The sequence below is a fragment of the Delphinus delphis genome, chromosome 13 (assembly GCF_949987515.2).
Source record: "Delphinus delphis chromosome 13, mDelDel1.2, whole genome shotgun sequence".
Classification (NCBI taxonomy): Eukaryota; Metazoa; Chordata; class Mammalia; order Artiodactyla; family Delphinidae; genus Delphinus; species Delphinus delphis.
In genome coordinates, this window is record NC_082695.1 from 38336980 (window position 1) to 38356139 (window position 19160).

General features: G+C 39.2%; 1 protein-coding gene across 2 annotated transcripts in view; it reads right to left on the reverse strand.

The window, feature by feature from the left end:
- ABHD3 (abhydrolase domain containing 3, phospholipase) overlaps window positions 1-18476 on the reverse strand; it is a 38226-nt gene extending 19750 nt beyond the window's left edge. For both annotated transcript variants that reach the window (XM_060029514.1, XM_060029513.1), the window contains exons 1-4: window positions 18181-18476; window positions 17562-17725; window positions 16319-16501; window positions 3695-3740 (exon numbers count right to left, since the gene is read on the reverse strand). In XM_060029514.1, the coding sequence (XP_059885497.1) occupies window positions 3695-3740; window positions 16319-16501; window positions 17562-17725; window positions 18181-18342 (555 nt within the window). In that variant the 5' untranslated portion in view covers window positions 18343-18476. The remainder of the gene's footprint in view (window positions 1-3694; window positions 3741-16318; window positions 16502-17561; window positions 17726-18180) is intronic.
- Window positions 18477-19160: the final 684 nt, after the last annotated feature.

Consider the following 19160-nt stretch of genomic DNA (forward strand, 5'->3'; position numbering starts at 1 on the left):
CAACTAAGACCCAGTGCTACCAAATAAATTAATATTAAAAAAAAACTAAAAGCACCGTCTACTTCGAGGGCTCCAAGAACCCTGCAGGAGTATCTGAGGACCAGTCTACTGAGACTAGGACTCTCTGTCCTCTACAGCTCAGAGCCCCAGAAAGGGCAACATGCAGGCTTCTCATTTACTAGTGAACAAGGCTTCTGGCTTTCTCTCAATCCTGCAATGACTAATTGGAAATGAGGACAATGTGGTGGTGGAAATTTTCTACTTTCTTATTCTGCTCTGCAGGAGCCATAGTAATCCCTATAAATTCTAAGTATATCACCAACATATTTCAGCAAATCTTTTACTTTTGCATTTCTTCCACTCCTAGGAGAACTGCTTACCCTAAATTCCATTTAACCTTTACTAGCTCTTTTGGGTTAATTTCAGTTAGAATCGGTTCCTTCCTGTTTGATCTTTGCTGATTCATCTTTTGTCCTTTTTTATGCCTACCCTAAGGTCTTATTTACTCTGGGTCTGAGCTACATTAAATCCTTTCTGGAACAAGGTAAGGTATAAATACTCATAGAGTTACTCTAGTCTGAAACAGTAACTGTGTATAGCTCTAAGGCAGAAAGAAGAAGGACTATCAAGGGATCTAAATATCAAACCTAGCTCTAATAATCAATATTGGCATCTCATTTTTGTGATCCATTAGGTTACAAGAAGTATATAGTAAATTATAATTCATTTACTCCCTTTAATTTCTTTTCAAAAACAGTTATTCTAAAAGGATATAATTATGTTTTAGTCATTTGCTATCCTTATTTTTTCTTAAGTTAGATGGCATTAGCCTTTATGATACAGATATTTGCTGGAGGTACCAGTTCATCAGAATTCAACCCGATGCACTGTATAAGACGCCAGAGATCAAGTTACTCTTATCCTCTCACTTAGAACTCAGTGAATTCTTTAAAAGTTAAAAAAATTTTTTTTATCTAATTACCATCCCTTTGTAAAATCTCCCAAAAGTGTTCTTGGAGATTTTTTAAAAATCTATGCAAGTTTATGGGTAAAAGTTACTGGGTTGCTGCATTCTTTCAAAGTAAATTTCCAATTAACTTTAAATGCTCAGGGTAGAAAGTTTTTCAAGCTTCCTCCTCCTTCCTATTTGTTGTGTTCTAAGAGTCTATCCTCTGCTCTACCAATGGCTCCTAAGCGATCTCACCCACTCCTGACCTCCTGGTTCCACTGCGTACCAATAATCCATTCCTTTCTCCAGCCTGTATGTCTCTTCTGAGGTCCAGTCTAGTACATCCAACTGTTTATGAAAAATTTCCACCTGGATGACCTAAAAGCACCCTCAATATCTAAAACTGAATTTGTTATTTTGATGACACCAAAAGCTTGTAAATTCTCCTAAATTTCCTATTTCAGCAAATATTACCTTTCACCGTATTAGCCTTTTACAAGTCAGCAAAACTAGACATGCCAACCTTGACTCCCGTCTCTTCACTTCCCACCATACTATTCTTTCTGCCCCATGAATACCCCTCATTTTTGTTCTCTCCCCTTCCTCCCCCCCACCTCTGCGTTCACACTCTGAATAGGTCTTTAATAACTGCCTTCTAACAGATTTCCCAGCCTCCAGCCTCCTTCCCCTCCATCACTTTTCTGCCATGGTTCTCCTTCTAAAACATGACCATGACCAAGGTATTTTATATGTCAATTATACCTCAATAAAACCAAACTTAAAAAAAACATGTCAATGGTTCAATACTAGTTCCTTGGAATTCTACACATGACTCTTCAAAATCTGGCCTTACCCTTCTGGGAGAATTCCTATCACTTCCTGAGTAATGAGAGGGAGCACAGTATAACGGTCAAGAACATAAGCACATAGTCAGCCTACCTGGGTCTGAATCCTGGCTCTGAATTTCTCAGTGAGAGCAAGTTCTTAACCTATTTGTCCCTCATTTTCTTCATCTAGAAAATGGGGATGATGGTGGCTACACTTACCTAAATCACGGGGTTGTTTCTATTGCTGAACATCGAGTACAAAAAGACATAATGAAAAAAAAAGACATAATGATAATATATTCTACGGACTCAATAAACATTAGATAAAATGATCATCATTTTTATACCTCCACAAATAAGTACTTGCTACTACGCTCTTTAATACCTTGCTTTTCATGCTGAGAAAGCTCCTCTATCCCCTCTGCTGGTTCAATACCATAGCCTTCAAGATCCAACTCAAATTCACCTCCACTGCGATATTCTGCCGCCTCCCCTGGGGCAGTCAGTTACTCCTTCCCTCTATGCTCTGTAGCCTTAATAAACCTTCCTGTGGTCACACTGTATTGTGTATATTTTTATGTATCTGACCATCTCCTGAAACTTAAGTTAAAGCTCCTAAGTAAGGGTTCAGGTTGTGTGTAATAATGTGTGCACTCCTCACTCTATTGCCTTGTACAGTGCCTGATTTAGTAGGCATACAACACAGCTTTGCTAAATGAACAGATCCTTATCTCTCACTTTATGGAACCGAATGGATTTTACTTTGCAGCATGTTATTTTCTTGAGAGCCTCAGATCATGTCGTCCCCATCTTTGTGTCCTGGAAGCACCTAGAAGGACACACAGCAGACAAGAGCTGCACGAAAACAATTTGCTTAGTCCAGAGCCGGAGTGACAAGTTCAAATCTTTCCCTTTACAATACCTACCACCTGTCTACAAGATTCCTAAAGGGCCGGACTAAGTAAGGAAATGTGAACCTTCACCTTCACGAGGCGCTTGAGTGAGACCGTAAACACTTTATAACTTTAGCTTTTGAAATCATGTTGCTCTTGATCCTCTCCAGGACTTAACTTACTATAAAGGAAAGTGCAAGAGCTCTTTTCTTTTTTTTTCCCCAAATTCTCATAATGTACTGACACAGTGACATGATTGTAAATTTTTATTTCCATCATGACTTAATTATTTATAGTCTTAGTATCATTCACTATCAATGACCCATAAAAAAAGTTTCTTTCTATTCTGATAGAATTGCCTTTGACCTGTGAAAGTGGTGAGGGACTAACAGTTGAAAAGCTTCAAGAAAATTTCAATGGGTGTAATATTTCTCATTCCAACTCACAGGTTAACATCAGATAGAGTGATGATTTTCCAAGAGATGGAAGGACTTCTATCCTAGCAAAAACTTTAGGGGTTAGAGGGAAAAAAAAGCTGATTTAAAATAATATTTCCTCCATGTAAACTGTGGCAGGCAAATAGGCATATAACATGCAGTCAGTCCATTTCATGACGACAGTAAATTTCTTAATTAAAAATGTATTACTGTAGTGGTTAAGTTTTTTGTACCAGTTAATTTTTAAAGAAAATATGTTTTGCATTAAAAATGATGTAGATAAATATTTATTGATGCTAAAATATGGTAAGTATAAAAGTTAAGTTATAAAATAAAGCCTTAATTTAAAAAATAGAAATACATTACATTTTAAAATTTAAATATAAGATCTGGATGAACATAGACTAAGGGGATTCCCCTGGTCATATAATTATGGGTTTCCTTTTTTTCTTATCCCTATATTTCCACAATGAACTTGTATTGTTTACATAATAAGCTATCTTAAATAAAAGGAATATGTTTTTGTTATAAAACTGGAAATGATTCTTTTAAAAATTAAGCTGTTGTGATTAATTTAGATTTACTTACCAAGAGATTCTCCCCTGCCACTCCTCTGTTGTTAAAAACCACACATCTAAAAACCAGGAAAGTAATTTTTGTTATTTTTACACATGATTCTTACAATATAATATAAAAATCATCTTATTGGCACTGTTTTAGAGCATGAAAGGTTCTTAAAAATCTGTTCCAAAGAAATGAGGATGCTTGATAATTTCATTAAATGCATTAAAATACATTTCTAGTTCTCTAAATTCAGCATGTAGGTTCAAACCAGAAAACTGTGTATCAAAGTGATGTTAAATTTTCCTACCAAAAGCAGAATTTTTACAACTACTTCCTATGTATATGTGTAGGCCTCCAATAAGTATTATTAAAACAATTCTGAATACAAGTCAAACTTAAATGTTTTTGCCTCAAATTAAAAAAAATATGTCCTCTACCTATTCTATTTGCAACATTAATAAGCATCTATTCCGATCCTGAGAAACAGCTCTTGTTCCCTCAAGGCTCGGCAAACACAGACACTGGAATTTTACCTGCGGTGAGAACATCACTACAGGTAGAGCTGCAAGGAGCATGGCATCTGGGTTGGAAGGTTGGGCCCCCACTATGCTACTGCTTGGTGTTCAGCTGACCTAGGAGAGGAAAGACTAGCTGTGTGTCCTATAATGCTGTTTGCCTCTCCTAGGTCAATGGTCATATGTAAAGGGCTTTAGAGCAGTGCTGGCTCACAGTAAGTACACAACGACAGTTAACTAATTAGTAGCAATGGTAGTTGCAGCACAATGCTAACCTTTACACAGTCATTCTGCACTGACAAAACTTTCCATCAACCATAATCCCAGATATGTATTTTTGCCATCCTCAAACAAAATCCTGACTTGTGTCTGCATGGGTTCTCTTTGATTTAGTGAATCTATATTCATGTCAATTAAAATTCATTTTGTTTTGTCTATCTGCTTAGCTAATCAATCAAGATCATTTAAGGTTCTAGTTTAACCCCTCCCCTTTTTGTATTTAAAGCATTTATTATCCTTATTTTCATGATGTATTTAACACAGAAGAAATAAATACAAAAAGCCTGTAATTAAGAATATATGTGACAGGGCTTCCACGGTGGCGCAGTGGTTAAGAATCCACCTGCCAATGTAGAGGACACAGGTTCGAGCCCTGGTCCGGGAGGATCCCATATGCCGTGGAGCAACTAAGCCCGCAAGCCACAACTACTGAAGCCCACATGCCACAACTACTGAACCCCGCGCACCTAGAGCCCGTGCTCCACAACAAGAGAAGCCACCGCAATGAAAAGCCCTCACACCACAATGAAGAGTAGCCCCCGCTCGCCGCAACTAGAGAAAGCCCGCGCACAGCAACAAAGACCCAACGCAGCCAAAAAATAAAAATTAATTAATTAATTAAATCTATTAAAAAAAGAAGAAAAATGTTCTAATATCTCAGAAATCTGATTTGAGAAAAGGCTAGAAATATTACATTTTATTAACTAGTCAGAGAAAGATTTTAAATATACTATAAAAACATGCAGAAAAGTTAGGTAGGGTCAGTTAGTCTTTAATCTTTTCTTGCTAAAAAGAATGGCAAGACACAGCCACTTGTATTTACTTGCATAAGCTCCTAAGTAACAGGAATCAGGGCTAAAGTTAGGTGTGACCTTGAACCTCGAAGCTTCCCGTCATTCAGAAAAGAACCACTTTCAAAGTGCAAACACTACATAAGGATAAAAATGGCTTCTGGGGCAAGATACCATCATGTGACTGCCCCTGAGAGAAGGGAGCAGAATTAGTGAGGGGAAAGAAGACGATGATCTGCAAACTCAGGAAAAAGCAGCCTATACATCTGGGATTTTCTTCCAAATTACAGACTGGGATGTTTGTAACTTTCCTTTAGGCAAAAGTGGATCACAGCTCTGCTATCTCTTGCTAGAGGAGAAACTGTACTGAAGTCTCCATAGGTGTTTGTTTCTGACAATGTTCAATCAGTAACTGTCATCACTGTATATACCTCTAGCCTTGGGAATGAGGCAGAGAAATAAGGGAGGATGAAGCAGAGAGCAGCTATGGAGGGAGGCAGAATGACGGCTGCCCTTTGGTCCCTTTCTCCCACTCCAGTTGGCGATAAGCAATTAGCTGCTTTCGTTTAACCCCTTTTCTGCCCTGACCATCATCAGGGGACACTTGATACTTCAGTAAAACGAAAAGAGCAGGCTGTGAAACACCTACTATTCCTAAGACATTTGATAAGCCCCTCTTAACTTTATAACAGCTCTCTCCAAATAAGTTTTACAGTTTCTCCCAAACAATTTTAAAGGGTATGTCTAGGAGGGAAATTATTCTGCAAAATTTATTTTTCCTACATATTTTAACTATTTAAATTTTCCTCTCAAAACAGGGAAAATATAAATAAAGAGAAGAAATACTAAATAAAAATCTGATATTGAGAAATTTTTATGACAACAGAACACGTTAGTTAGGAAAGCAGATGATTTTCACTTAATGAAGGTTAAATAAGAGGCAGAGAGCTACCCACAGCACAGGATTTCTCAACCTTGGGCACTACGGACATTTTGGATCAAATACTTCTTTGTAGTAGGGCTGTTGAGAACCACTTGGTTGAGAACCACTGTTACAGTGAAATGGGACAGATAACCTTGAGTCTGCTCAAGCGCAGTGATCTACCAGAATAAAGGGATTTTATCACACAACTTTAAAAATTTTCCAGTTCTAAGATTCCACAAGTCTTTGAGTCTATGAATAGAAATAATAATCAGCAAAGGATGGAGTGAGATGAATATTCAGAGATCACTATGCTGATTTTAGATAATAACAACAGATAATACTTATTAGTGTTTACTACGTGTCAGATTGTCTTCTAGGCCTTTTACATGAATATTAATATTGGAATGACTCATTCATTCAAAAATTTATTAAACAGATTAGTTACTGAATTAAAGATTGAGTTAGTGCTTGTAGGAGAAAAAGAAAATAAAAATATAAGGTTCCTGGCCTCAAGAAGAGTATAATCTAATTAGGTTGAAAATAAATGCATTATACTTTCAGATGAGTGACCACAACAAAAGTGATATCACAAGGCAGTATGTGATTCAATGTCCAACGAGTGGTATAGATAATAAAGCCTTATGAGGTTAGGATTGGCAAAATTCATTAGGAAAGGATTCATGAAAAAGGCAGATAGATCTTATGCTGAGACTCAGAAAATGGTAAAGATTTCAGCAGAAGGAAAATGTGGATATAATATGGGCTGAAGGGAGCAAGGTGAGCAAAGATATAAGGTAGGAATGTATAAAAGTTTCTGAGGGATGAGAAAATACATCACTTTAGCTGAAACATGACTACATAGTAGGATAACGATAGAAAACAAAGATGGAAAAATAGGTTAGCATCAAAATAGGCATAGGGTTCAGAATGACAGGTTAAGAAAAGATGACAAGGAAGTTCTGCTTCCAGAAATGTCATGGTAGCTCCTACTGGGCCAACCCTTCTATAGAATAAAAAAGAAGTGCTTGCTAAATTATAAAGGCAATGGAGAACAACCAAAGCAGGCAGAAACTAAATGGGAGTTGACACTTGGAAGAAAAAAATGGCATTGGGTGAGTTTCTTTTCACAGCTTTTTGTCTGAGGGGAGGCACCAGCTGGTATTACTCAGTAATGGATAAAGGTCAAGTAGAAATGTTCAATCTCATGGGCTTGAAAACCAGAAAACAGAGTTTGATGCAACTATAGAAGTTAGAGAAAGGGAGAAATCTCAGAAAAGAGAGAGAGATAGAGGCAGAGTCCTAAATTCTGGATTTAAAAATTGGGCACAAAGTCTGGCCGAGCCTTCTGTGATGCAGCCTCTAAGCAGTCCAATTAAGGATGAAAAACTGAACAGAGATTTCAGCTGCTGTCTACTACAGAGGGGACAGAGTTTGAATTTGAGTTTACCCAAATTGTCTGCCTGATAAACAAAAACCAGTCATTAGAAAATATATAGAAACTCTTTTAAAAATATATAACAGAATTCAGAGTCTCTACAATGGATGATTCAAACTGTCCAGAACAAAATCTAAAATTACTAGACCATGAAGAAACAGAAAAAACATGACCCATACTCAAGAAATAAGATAATCAATGTAACTGATCCTGAGACAGTCCAGGTGTTAGAATTAATAGGTGAGGATTTAAAGCAGCTATTATAACTATACTCAAGGACACAGAAGAAAATAAGCTTGTAATGAATTTTTTTAAAAAAAGGAAATAGCAGAGGAATAAAACCTATCAAAAATGGAAAATCTAGATTAAAAAAATACAATATCTAAAATAAAAAGTTCACTGGATTTGCAAATTGCCGTTCCAATCTCAAGAGAGAAAAAAAGATTGAAAAAAATGAGTAGAACTTCATTGATTTTGGGTATATTATCAATCTAACATACATGTAATTTTGGTCCCAGAAAGAGAGGAGAGAATAGGGCAGAAAAAATATGTGAAGAAATAACGGCCAAAATTTTTGCAAATCTGATAAAAAGACACAACTCATCGACTCAAAAAGAGAGAGCAAAGTGAAAGGGGAATGAGGGAATCAAAAATCAGAAAACAAATACTAAAATGATAAACTTTATATCTACCATATCAATAATGACATTAAATGTGATTGAACTAAAAACTCTAATTAAAAGGCAGAAATTGTCAGACTGGATAAAACCTTCAGGACCCAACTATATGCTGTCTACAAGCAATACATTTTAAATATAAACACAGATATTTTGAAAGATAACATATAAAAAAAGATTTATCACATAAACGGTAAGCATAAGAAGGCTGCAGTGGCTACAGTAACATCAGATTGATATCACAACCAGAGATAAAGAAGGACATTTCATAATGACATAAGAGTTCATTCATAGGAAGATTAACAATCATCAATGTATATGTGAGTAATAACAGAGTTTCCAAATACACGAAGCAAAAATGGACAGAATTAAATGGAATCATAGAAAATCCACAATCATAGTTGATTTTAACAACTTTCCATCAATGAGACAAAAAAATTAATAAAGGTATAAAGTGTATCAATAACACTATCAACTGTCTTAACCTAATTTACATTTATATAACACTACATCCAACAGCATAATACACATTCTTTTTAAAAAATGATAATACCTGAACATTTCCAACCTCACTAAGGTCATAAAGGCATTATGACAGATAAACATAATTCATGTACCTTCTTCTAGAATATGAAGCATCAGAAATCAAACACATAGTTAACAAGAATATATTACTGACTGTATTAATACCCAACTCCTGATTACCACACGGTAATGGAGAACACTGAAAGTTACATTCATAATTCAAGAACCTCATTCTCTCATTCTCTTGTTTCAACTCTTTCCCTATAAAATCTATTCCCTGAGTAGGAAACATGACTTATTTGCCTGTCCTGTCTTGAATTTTCCTCATAAAACTGAGTCCTATGATATTACAGGTCTACATTATCCTGATAGGCAACAATCATGGGATTTGAGGAGCTAGTTGTTCCCAAGTTAGGAGCCTGAGACAACTAAGGGTGTAAAAAAGTAGTAAAGGAGAGTTTTCAAAAATGACCAAGTTTTCAAATAGCTTAACAGAAATCATACATTTTTCTGCAGCAAGGCTGTACAGGTGAACCTTAACCCTGTCACACACTGTCTAATTTTGGTGAAATTACTAACACTGTAGTTCTGTTTTTGGTTGGTAAAATGGGGATAATAATACATATCTTGGAATTGAGTACATATTAAATAAGATAGCCTATGTATAGCACCTAGCATGGGGCCTATCATGCAGCAGGCACTCAACTAAGCTAAATTTAATTATAGTAAACAAAAATGGCAATTCTAATTATTTTTTGCTGATCATAAGCTCTAAGTGGCCCTATGAATTTAAAACAAAAAAAGACCAACAAGTTAATATTTAATTAAATGCAATTTATTAGGCATAATATTTCAAAACTAGTGGCCACAAGGGGAAAAAGAGTCCGTTATCTTTGATGTGAGGAAGCTAAAAACCTTATTAGACAATTAACATCAAGAGTTCTCTTTCAGCAATCTCTTAAAACATTTTACTGAAATTTTTTCTTTCCCATTAGCTCTCTCATTTTCCCTAACATTTACTCAGTTGCTTTCTGACGTTCTCACATTTTATCTTACTTACTTGAATTCTAGCTAGGTCTCTTTGGTATTTCTGTACCTTCTGTTAACTTAAGACCCAGCTGAAGTAACCTACAGAAAACCCTATTTAAGAACAAAAGTGTTCTACACTAATTATATGAACTAATAGGAATTATTCCAGTGTCACAGATCACTGCTGGCAACTTTATTTCCCAAAACCGAGTCAGAGACATGTATGCGTTCCAGGATGCAGATTCCAGCGGCCGCTCCAAATTAGCAAGGCATTACCCTCCTTCTCCCTGTTCCACCCGCTGCCTGGCCAAGCACCCTGCTATCTCTGGGCCCTCCTGGGATGGTTTCTCACCTGGTAGTAGGGCTGAGACAGTAAGTACCTCACTTCCATCTGACCAGACTAAAAGAGCAAGGCTCTTTTCTAAGCCAGACAATGGCCTGACTCACTCCTTTAACTTTCATAGCTTAATACCTTAAAAAATGTTCATCATGGGCTAAGGTTCTTCATATACATTACATGCAATCCTTATAACCCTATGAAGTATAGTTATCTGTACAGATGAGAAAATTGAGGCACAGAGTGACTAAATAATTCATCCCTGGATACACAGGTAGTATGTAACAGAGTTGGGATCTGAATCAGGCAGATCTGACTCAGTGATCCACTTAACTAGCTCACTACGCTGCCCTGTGCTGTCTAAACTAGTGACATTAAAGTCTCTTTTTCCAAAGAGGATGGGTGCTCTGAACATAGGGTGCCCTTTGAGTGCATGCCAGCTCTGATAAAAAGAGCTTTGTCCCTGAAAGTTTGTTAATTAAGGTATCATTTTACAGCGGAACATCCAGCAGCTCTATTCCCTAGAGAATAGGATCACTTGTCGGTATCCACCATAACTTTTTCCAGAAATGCCATGAAATAAGCTAAGTTCTTCATTCAGTGCTTTCTAACATTTAGCATTATTTCATCTACCCAGTCTCATGAATAATCAGTTAACTGACTCATTCTCAAAACTTTAAAAATCAAATTATTTTAACAACAAATGATAAAAATACTTTGAGATAAAAACATTCTGGTGTTAATTTTAAATGACATCTTATCTAAGATACTGCTTTTAGATTGGAGAGTAGTCAAAACTTGTCCTTTTTGTTTCACTGCCTGATTTTCCTTAGTTCAATCTCCCCTTCCTTCCTCCCTTAGGAAGAGTCTTTGGATGACCCTCCAATGTACTCCTAATGCTTCAGGAAATGCTAAACGTCACCTAAAGCTTAGTCTCCACTGGTGCTACTTCCTCTAAATAAAAAATGTGTAGGCCCAAACTCCAAACTGGAAAGGGATGGAACATTTAAAAGTAGTCAAATTTTAACCTCTTTAAAATCATCTCCCACTTCAAATCTCTCAGAAAGATAAATTATGGACAATGGCATCCTTGCTACCAATAGTGGGCTCTGCAGTGAAGGACAGGAGATCTTGATCCTATCAAACCACAGAAGAAAATCAGTGCTTTCTAAGTATTTTTTGTAAATGTGGCAAGAAGGAAATTTCTTGAAACATAAGCCTACAATCTTGACAAATTCCTCAGTTGACCCCTTTGCCCTCTTCTGCTGTTTCTCTCCTTTCTCTGTCAAAACTTAACAAATGTGTGACCTAGGAATTCCCTGGAGGTCCAGTGGTAAGGACTCTCTCTGCGTTTCCACTTTAGGAGGTCCGGGTTCCAACCCTGGTCAGGGAACTAAGATCCCGCAAGCCATGCAGCCAAAAAAAAAAAAAAACCCCAAACAAACAAACAAACAAACAAAAAATGTGTGACCCACTCCTGCTCTTGTCTCCTGAGGTCTCCTGAGGTCATCTTTGCCGCAGCAGTTGGGCTTCCTTCCTCCTGCTCTAATGAATCTTCTCAAATTGTGCTTTATCCACCCTCATTCTCCTTGCCCTTTCGGTTGCATCTGACCCTGCTGACCTATTTCTTCTCTCTGTAAAATGTCTCGCTTGCTTCTGATAGTCCAGAATCCTGGCACTTGCAACACTCTGACCAGTCAGCGCTAGAGACTTTCAGTTATCTCCCAATATCCACCCTCCCCTTTTTTCCTCAGTAACAGAATCCCCCAATTTCAATTGGGTACATGGCTGCCCAAAATAAAGATTTACTTCCAAACCTCCCTTTCAGCTAAGGAAGAGCAGGCCCAGGTGACAAAAGCAAAACTGGTACGCATACTTGCTGGAAAGCATCCTTAAAGGGAGATGCTGCATTCTCTAGTCTCCCTTTTTTCTCTTTCTTGGGTGTTGGAATGCAGATGTGATAGCTGGAGCTGAAGCAGCCATAGGTTATGAAGCAACATGATAAAAGAAACTTAGTTTTCTGACACTATAGAGTCCTGATCTACCTTCTTGGATTTTCACGTGAGAGAGAAATAAACTTGTATTTTGTTTAAGTCACTGTTATTTTGAGTTTTCTGTCACTTGTTGCCAATCCTGGTCCTCTCTAATGCATTTCTTCCCTACTACTGAATACTCTTTGTCACTTCCACTAGACTGTGCAAATGCTCTTTGGGAATATAGGTTCTGATACTGTACTTTACTATACCAAAATACTTAATGACTGACCTAGATTTCAATGAGTTTATTAGTACATAATTCTGGATGGGTCACTCTTTTTTAATACTAGTTGGGGGTGGAATAAAATAGTAGATGAAGGCTCTCAGTAAAAGAGGTCAGAGTAAAAGATGATTAAGATGCTTTCAGAGTTACTGTTTTTCTCCCTGACTTTAGTTGAAATGCTGTAACTTAATTCAGAGAATGGGTAAAAGATTTAAGAAAATAGGATATTATCCTGGTATACAAAATAATATCTATTCGGCTATATTACCGAATAGAATTTTTTTAAAAAGAAATCTTGAAGAAATGGATGAGATTTCTAACTACTTTATCAATCATATGGGTGTAACTTATTAGAGGGAATGACTTTTTGTCCAGTCCTCTGGTTTCTATGAGGGCTTCTCTCTAAATGCACTCCTGGCCTCCCGGCCTTTCTTACTTCACTTGTCCTCCAGGAGATGAAGGACTTACCTGATTGATACAATTTTGAAGAATGAGTGGGTCGCGTGGCTCAGCAAATTCTCTTCTCCTCTCAGGGGCAAGTTTATTCAGGGAAGTACATAATGGACTCTGCCAATGAAGGCAGCCCAAGTATTGCCCACTCAGCTCCATTTACTTTTGACTTCTTAACCTTTACTCACAATTACCTTAAACAAACCTTAGCTTAGTTTCCTTTCATTATTAATTTTGAATTAGTGGACCTTAACAGAAAAGTTTTGTGTTGTGTCTTTGTTAGTTTTCAGGTACAGGAAAAAAATTTACTTAACAGTAACAACAGTAAACCCTTATGTTTCATTTGTCCATATGCCAGGAGTTAGGTTTTCTCTAAAGTCTAAATCATATCTCACAAGTAAAGCATCAATGGTTCCCTGGTGAACTGACAGAATCCATGACCCTCCCTACATACTCAAACTGTACATAAGATAGTAACTGGGGCCTGAGGCAAGTGCACCCTCATGATATTGGGGTGCTCGTGCTGCCTTTGCAGCTCTACTGTATAAGAGACATTAACATAATACCAAAGCATCCCTGCAAGGAAACTAGATGTTTCCCAAGAGGTAGGTTTGCTCATACTTGCTCTTTAAACTATAAAAAAATGTTCTACTTTGCTCAGGGAACAGAAGGTCTAGGAAGGAAGACAAAACACTTCTAAAGACCCATTTTGCTCAAGGCATGAAACCAAACACTTTACACATGCTAATTCATTTAAACTCTGTAGTAAGTGAGAAGCTACATTGGGGAAGTTAAAAATTAGTTGCCCAGGGTTACTCAGTAAGTGGAAGTTCCAACATTTGAACCCAGACCTGGCTCTAAAGCCCATGCACATTCCCCCATATTACACAGCCTTCCCCAAGCTCTGTTACTTACTGGATCCCATGCAAGGCTATCAGTGACTTAGATCTGTTTTGCAGCCTAAGGACTCCACACAGCCTTGTGCCAAAGTTCCAGATCCATTTTTTTCATCAGTGGTCTTTGAAACTACCTAGCTGTCTGTGGTGGATTGTAAACACATTTAATAGCCCTTCCTCTCAAGAGGTGGAGGCTAAATTCCTACCACCTGACTCAAGGGTGCCCACATGACCTGACTACAACATGGCAGAAGCAACACTGTGAGAGTTCTCAGCTTGGGCCTGAAGAAGCCTTGCAGCTGTCACTTTTGTACTCTTGGAACACTGTGCTGCCCAGTGAACTTGGGGTGAGCCTGATGGTGGATGAGAGACCACATGGAGCTGAGAAGAGTCATCCCTGATGATGGCTCCCAAACCCAGAGTTGTCCAGGCTGCTGACCACAAATGCATGAGTGATCTCGGCCAAGACCAGAAGAACCACCCGGCTGAGCTCAGCCCAAATTGCTGGCCCACAGATTGTGAGCAGAAATGTTTTTAGCCACTAAGTTTGGGGAGAGTTTGTTATACAACAAAAGCTAACCCTCTCTGACCTAGATTCAGAGATTCCTTGCAGTTAAAAACAAATGAGGATAGGTCCAAAGGCCACTGAAAAGTTTACTGGTCATTGCTTACTCATGCATTCTGCTACCTTCAAGCCCAGTGTGATTCAGCGTTAGAGTTCCCTAAACCCAAATAAGCTGGGTCTTCAAGCAGCTGACAGTGATCTGGTCCAGCCTTACCCTCTCATAGGCTCCTTATGGTAAGGACAATTTCCCACAACTCTTTGTATCTCCTCACAGTACCCAGCGTAGAGCCTTCCTTCTATCATACATTCTCAATAAAATTTCTGAATCAGTAGAAGAGATTTTAACCCTTAGGGAAGCTAGAACCTTCCTACAGCTTTGAAGCACAGTGTAACAGTAGCCATGGTAATAAAATTTGGCAACTTTTACAAGTAATGGAAAAAAGCCATGCATACCGGTAACTCTAGAGCTTATGAGATTCAGTCCTTGAGTTTCAACTACATTGTGTTTTGTTTGTTTGTTTCTGTTATTTATTGAAGTATAATTGATTTACAATGTTGTGCTAATTTCTGCTGTACAGGCAAGTGACTCAGTTATACACATATATACATTCTTTTTTTAAAATATTCTTTTCCATTATGGTTTATCCCGGGAGATTGGATATAGTTCCCTGTGCTCTACAGTAGGACCTTGTTGTTTATCCATTCTAAATGTAATAGTTTGCATCTACTAACCCCAAACTCCCAGTCCATCCCTCTCCCTCCTCCCCTCCCTCGTCAACTACATTGTTTTTAAAAGCACTTTCTAAGTCTTGGGAGACAGTTCAGGCAAAGTATAGAATCAGCAATTTAAATATGTACAAAAGGCTTTATAATCTGTATTTTCTGAGCATGACTAAGTTTTAGCAAAAAACTGGAATCAAGCCTCATATCTAACTGAATGGTGCTTAAACATTGTATCCAATGATATCCAATGATAAATTCCTGCTATTGCTTATAGTGCAAATTTAATAGAACCATAATTCTGGAACACCATATCACGACTTTCAAGAGACTGTCATCTCATGAACAAAATAGACTTTATCTGTAAAAGATCAGAGTTAACTTGTTAAAATTGAATTAGCTATTATGGCATTTTCTTCTTTATATCAAAGTGTTTTTATTAATATAAAGTCAACATCAGTTTTTCACAAAACAAGTGTTTTGAGTTTAAGAAAAGATACAACTTGGCTTTAAACACAACTCAGAGTGTTCCACTACAATAATTACCATTGGCTAAAAAAGACTGAGGCTCAGAAAAGCAGTACCTTTCACAATGAATCTGCTTTCAAATTTTAGAACTGAACCAGAAACTTAAAGTTGCTAAGTTGCTTGCAAAAATTAAATAGTATCTGGTGACTGAGTTGAATAATGACTACTTAAAAATGCTGTGCCATCATTAACTGGACCCTAGCCACGCGCACCTGCAAACTCAGGTGGACAGAAAAGGCACAGATCACCTTTGGAAAGATAAGGATGACCTACAAGCTGATTCTGAATATTTTTTACACTTGGGATCTGAGCCGATGAGGCAAGATTAGTGGATCCAGAGCCCAAATGTGGAGTATGACATGAGGGACATTGGGCAGTCTCTCAGGGGTTTGTAATTGCTATTCTCCTAGCAATCCCTTCACTGTGGCCTACTGCTTCTTAGCCCTGGGTCCTATGTCAATTCCTAAGTGATTCTAATTTCATGCATTCATTCAACCGAAATCTGCTGAGTGCCTAAGTACTATTTCCTGTGCAATGATTCAGTTTTGCATTTTCCTGAAAAAAGAGGGGAAGGAGGAAGCAGGGGAAAATAATAATTTAGGGGATTGCATAATCCATGCAAGAAATAACAAGTATTTCGGAAACAAACATGCAGACATATTTAAGCTTCATTTAGAATGAATTAAGTGAAAAACAGAAGAAATCTTTCACTGGTACCTGTATCCCAATTCTTCACTAAGGTGAATCATATGAAGGATGTACGATTCCTTGCTTGTTCCAGTGAGGCCAGGCAACAATAAGATAGTAGGTCTGGTGCTGGCATCCATGTAACACTTACTGTTATCATCATCAAACCAGTCCAGTGAAATCTGCCCTCCATCTGCAGTTTTAATAAGTTCACTGAAAGAAATAACACAAAAGACATACATACTCTTTTAGTGTTTCAAGTCATGTCTTAATATTAGTTCCTAATTCTCTCTCTCTTTCTCTCTCTGTATATATATATGCCATTACTTGGTCCTCTCAAAATAACTTCTTTCCAGCCTCCACTAACACACACGTCACTTTCTTTCATTACATGAATGTCATGAAATTAGTATAATAAAGTATTTCCAGCAAGATCAGTAAAAGATAGTATGTAAATGTGGGCTTCAAACTACTTCAAATATTTATCTTAATCATTTCCTCATTGCTCTGAAATACCCAGCATTTAACCCCTATTTGACTGAGGTCACCCAAATAATTCAACAGAGAATCTTGAATAAGTAAACTGCTGATCTGATCACCGCTCTAGCCGTTTGACTCAATAATGCAGTCTCCTCACAGAGCATATTACAAAATTTGCTTCTTAAACACTTCAAAGTACTTCTCGCATAGTATCTACGAACTTGAAGAGTTTTCCCAAACGAATAGTGCAAGTTCCAGGCAACAAAAGAAACTCTAAAGGGACTAGATGACTCAGTAAAATTAATAATAAGCACCATTTAAATCTCCTGGTTACTGATATATTCTGGACCATATCTTTAACACCTCAAGGACATTATCCACAAGAACCCATTTGCTTATCAATATGAAGTCCTTTTACTGCGGTCCATCACAGAAAATCCACATTAATTGGCAACCTTCTCACCCCCACCGCCAGCTCAATGCACATCATCAAAGGATCTAGGTCCTCAGGGACAGAGGCATGACAAATTGGAAAAAGAGTAACCCCCAAACACTTCTCTCACCTTAGAAAATAAACCATTTACATCAGAGCACCTCCCCCCAACAGTGGTGAAAGGTAACACCTGAATATTTTCCTGCAGCTGCGTGTGTCTGTGGCAGACGTGCCTTCCACCTTCATTCCCCCTTGCTTTTCTATATACTTAACTAAACCGGAGGTTGTATTAACCAAAAACTGGGAGTATGCAAAACATTGTGATTTTGAAGAAATGACTGAAAATGGAACTTTACTTACTTCCTATACTTCACCGGAGGCTTGGAAGTGATGAAAGGTCTCAGCAGTGTCTGTCCTCGACTCTCCCAGCACCAGACCGTCGGGTAGTACGTTTCTGTCACCACAGGACAGTGGTCCTGAAGGAAGCGGCTGAAACTTTCACCCCCTGTCACTAACTGGGGCTTCTGTGGGGAAAGCCAGTATCAGTGAAGTGTCCAGAACAAAGTTTCTGCCAACTGTAAACCAGAAACAAGCGCAAACTCGTCCCTAGCGCGAGATCCATCTGATTACATATCCTTCTGGAAGCCTGATGCAAATAATTCAAACATAACGAACTTAACAGTGGTTTATTAAACCCTTCTAGGGAATGGAGAGAGTTGACACACGGGAGTCATCCTCAGAAGTGCTAGAGCATCGTGGAGCTGCTTTACCAGGTTAGCGAATGGTGACAGGGCAGTGCCGCCGCGCCGAGGTCAGCAGGGTCCCGCGCGCTCAGAGGGCGTCCATCAGATGCCGGAGAAAGGGCGCCCCGGACGGCCCCAGACACTCGCCCCAGACAGCGGCACCTCCGGCTTCGCCTGCTGCTGTCACTCCCGGAGAGCTGCCCGCGGCCCTGCGCCCGCGCCATCCCCCGGCTCACCTTGGCAATGCTGCTCATGTAGTAGCAGGCGTAAGCGAAGCTGAAGCCCAGGATCAGGGATAAGCCCACTCCCGAACCGAAGAAACCGATCCGGACTTGATGCTCCAGGTAGAGCGAGAGCTCCCGGGAGAGCATCCGCAGGTCCATGGCTAAGCGCTGCATGGCCCGGGGACCGCGGCGCGCGGGTGCTGCGGCCGGAGGCCAGCTAGCGGGCACGGAGCGAAAGCGGGCACGCCGGCGCCGCCGCGGACCCTTGACCAGAGCGTCTCCGGCCGGACTGAGCCGGGCTTCCGCCAACGGGCGCGGCCCAGTGGCCCCGGGAGGCGTAGCCCGGCACGCCGTACTCCGCCGGCTCCGCCCCGGCTTCCCCCGGTCCGCCCCCCACCGCCTGCCAGTCAGGAACCTTCTTGCGGCGCAGTTCCAAGCTTGCACCCCCGCGACGGCGGATGGTGTTCTCTCGGCCGGGTCGCAGTCAGCCTGAGTGAACCCCCAGAGTTGGGAGAGAGCGGGTGCCATTTCGGAGAAGGAAATGGGCCTGGCAGCGCGCGTTCAGGCCCCGGGGCGGGCACCTGCCCCAGTGACCTTGAACGATTCCGCAAGGGTCTTGGTTAAGCCTTCCGGTAAACTAGCAGCTTTAGGGTGCCCAGGAAGTGTACGCTGCAGTTGTAAGATTTGGGGAGTTAATGTCAAAGATATGTTAGGAGGATGCACTATGTAGTGAAAAAAAATCCTACATCCCCCAGGAAGTTGTGTTGCCCCCAAGACTATCAAAAGAGAAAAAATAGTCTATAAACATTCAGTAGTGAAGGCATTCATACTTGCCTTTAAATCTCTCAATCCTTTAAGTAGCTAAGTATGCCTTAAATGAGAAGTGGTTCCCAAAAATAAATGAGGAGATCAAGAATAGGAACTGGGATTCAACATTTTTAAAAGCCTATCTGTGGTTCATTAATGCTCTGAATTTATAGACATATGGAAAT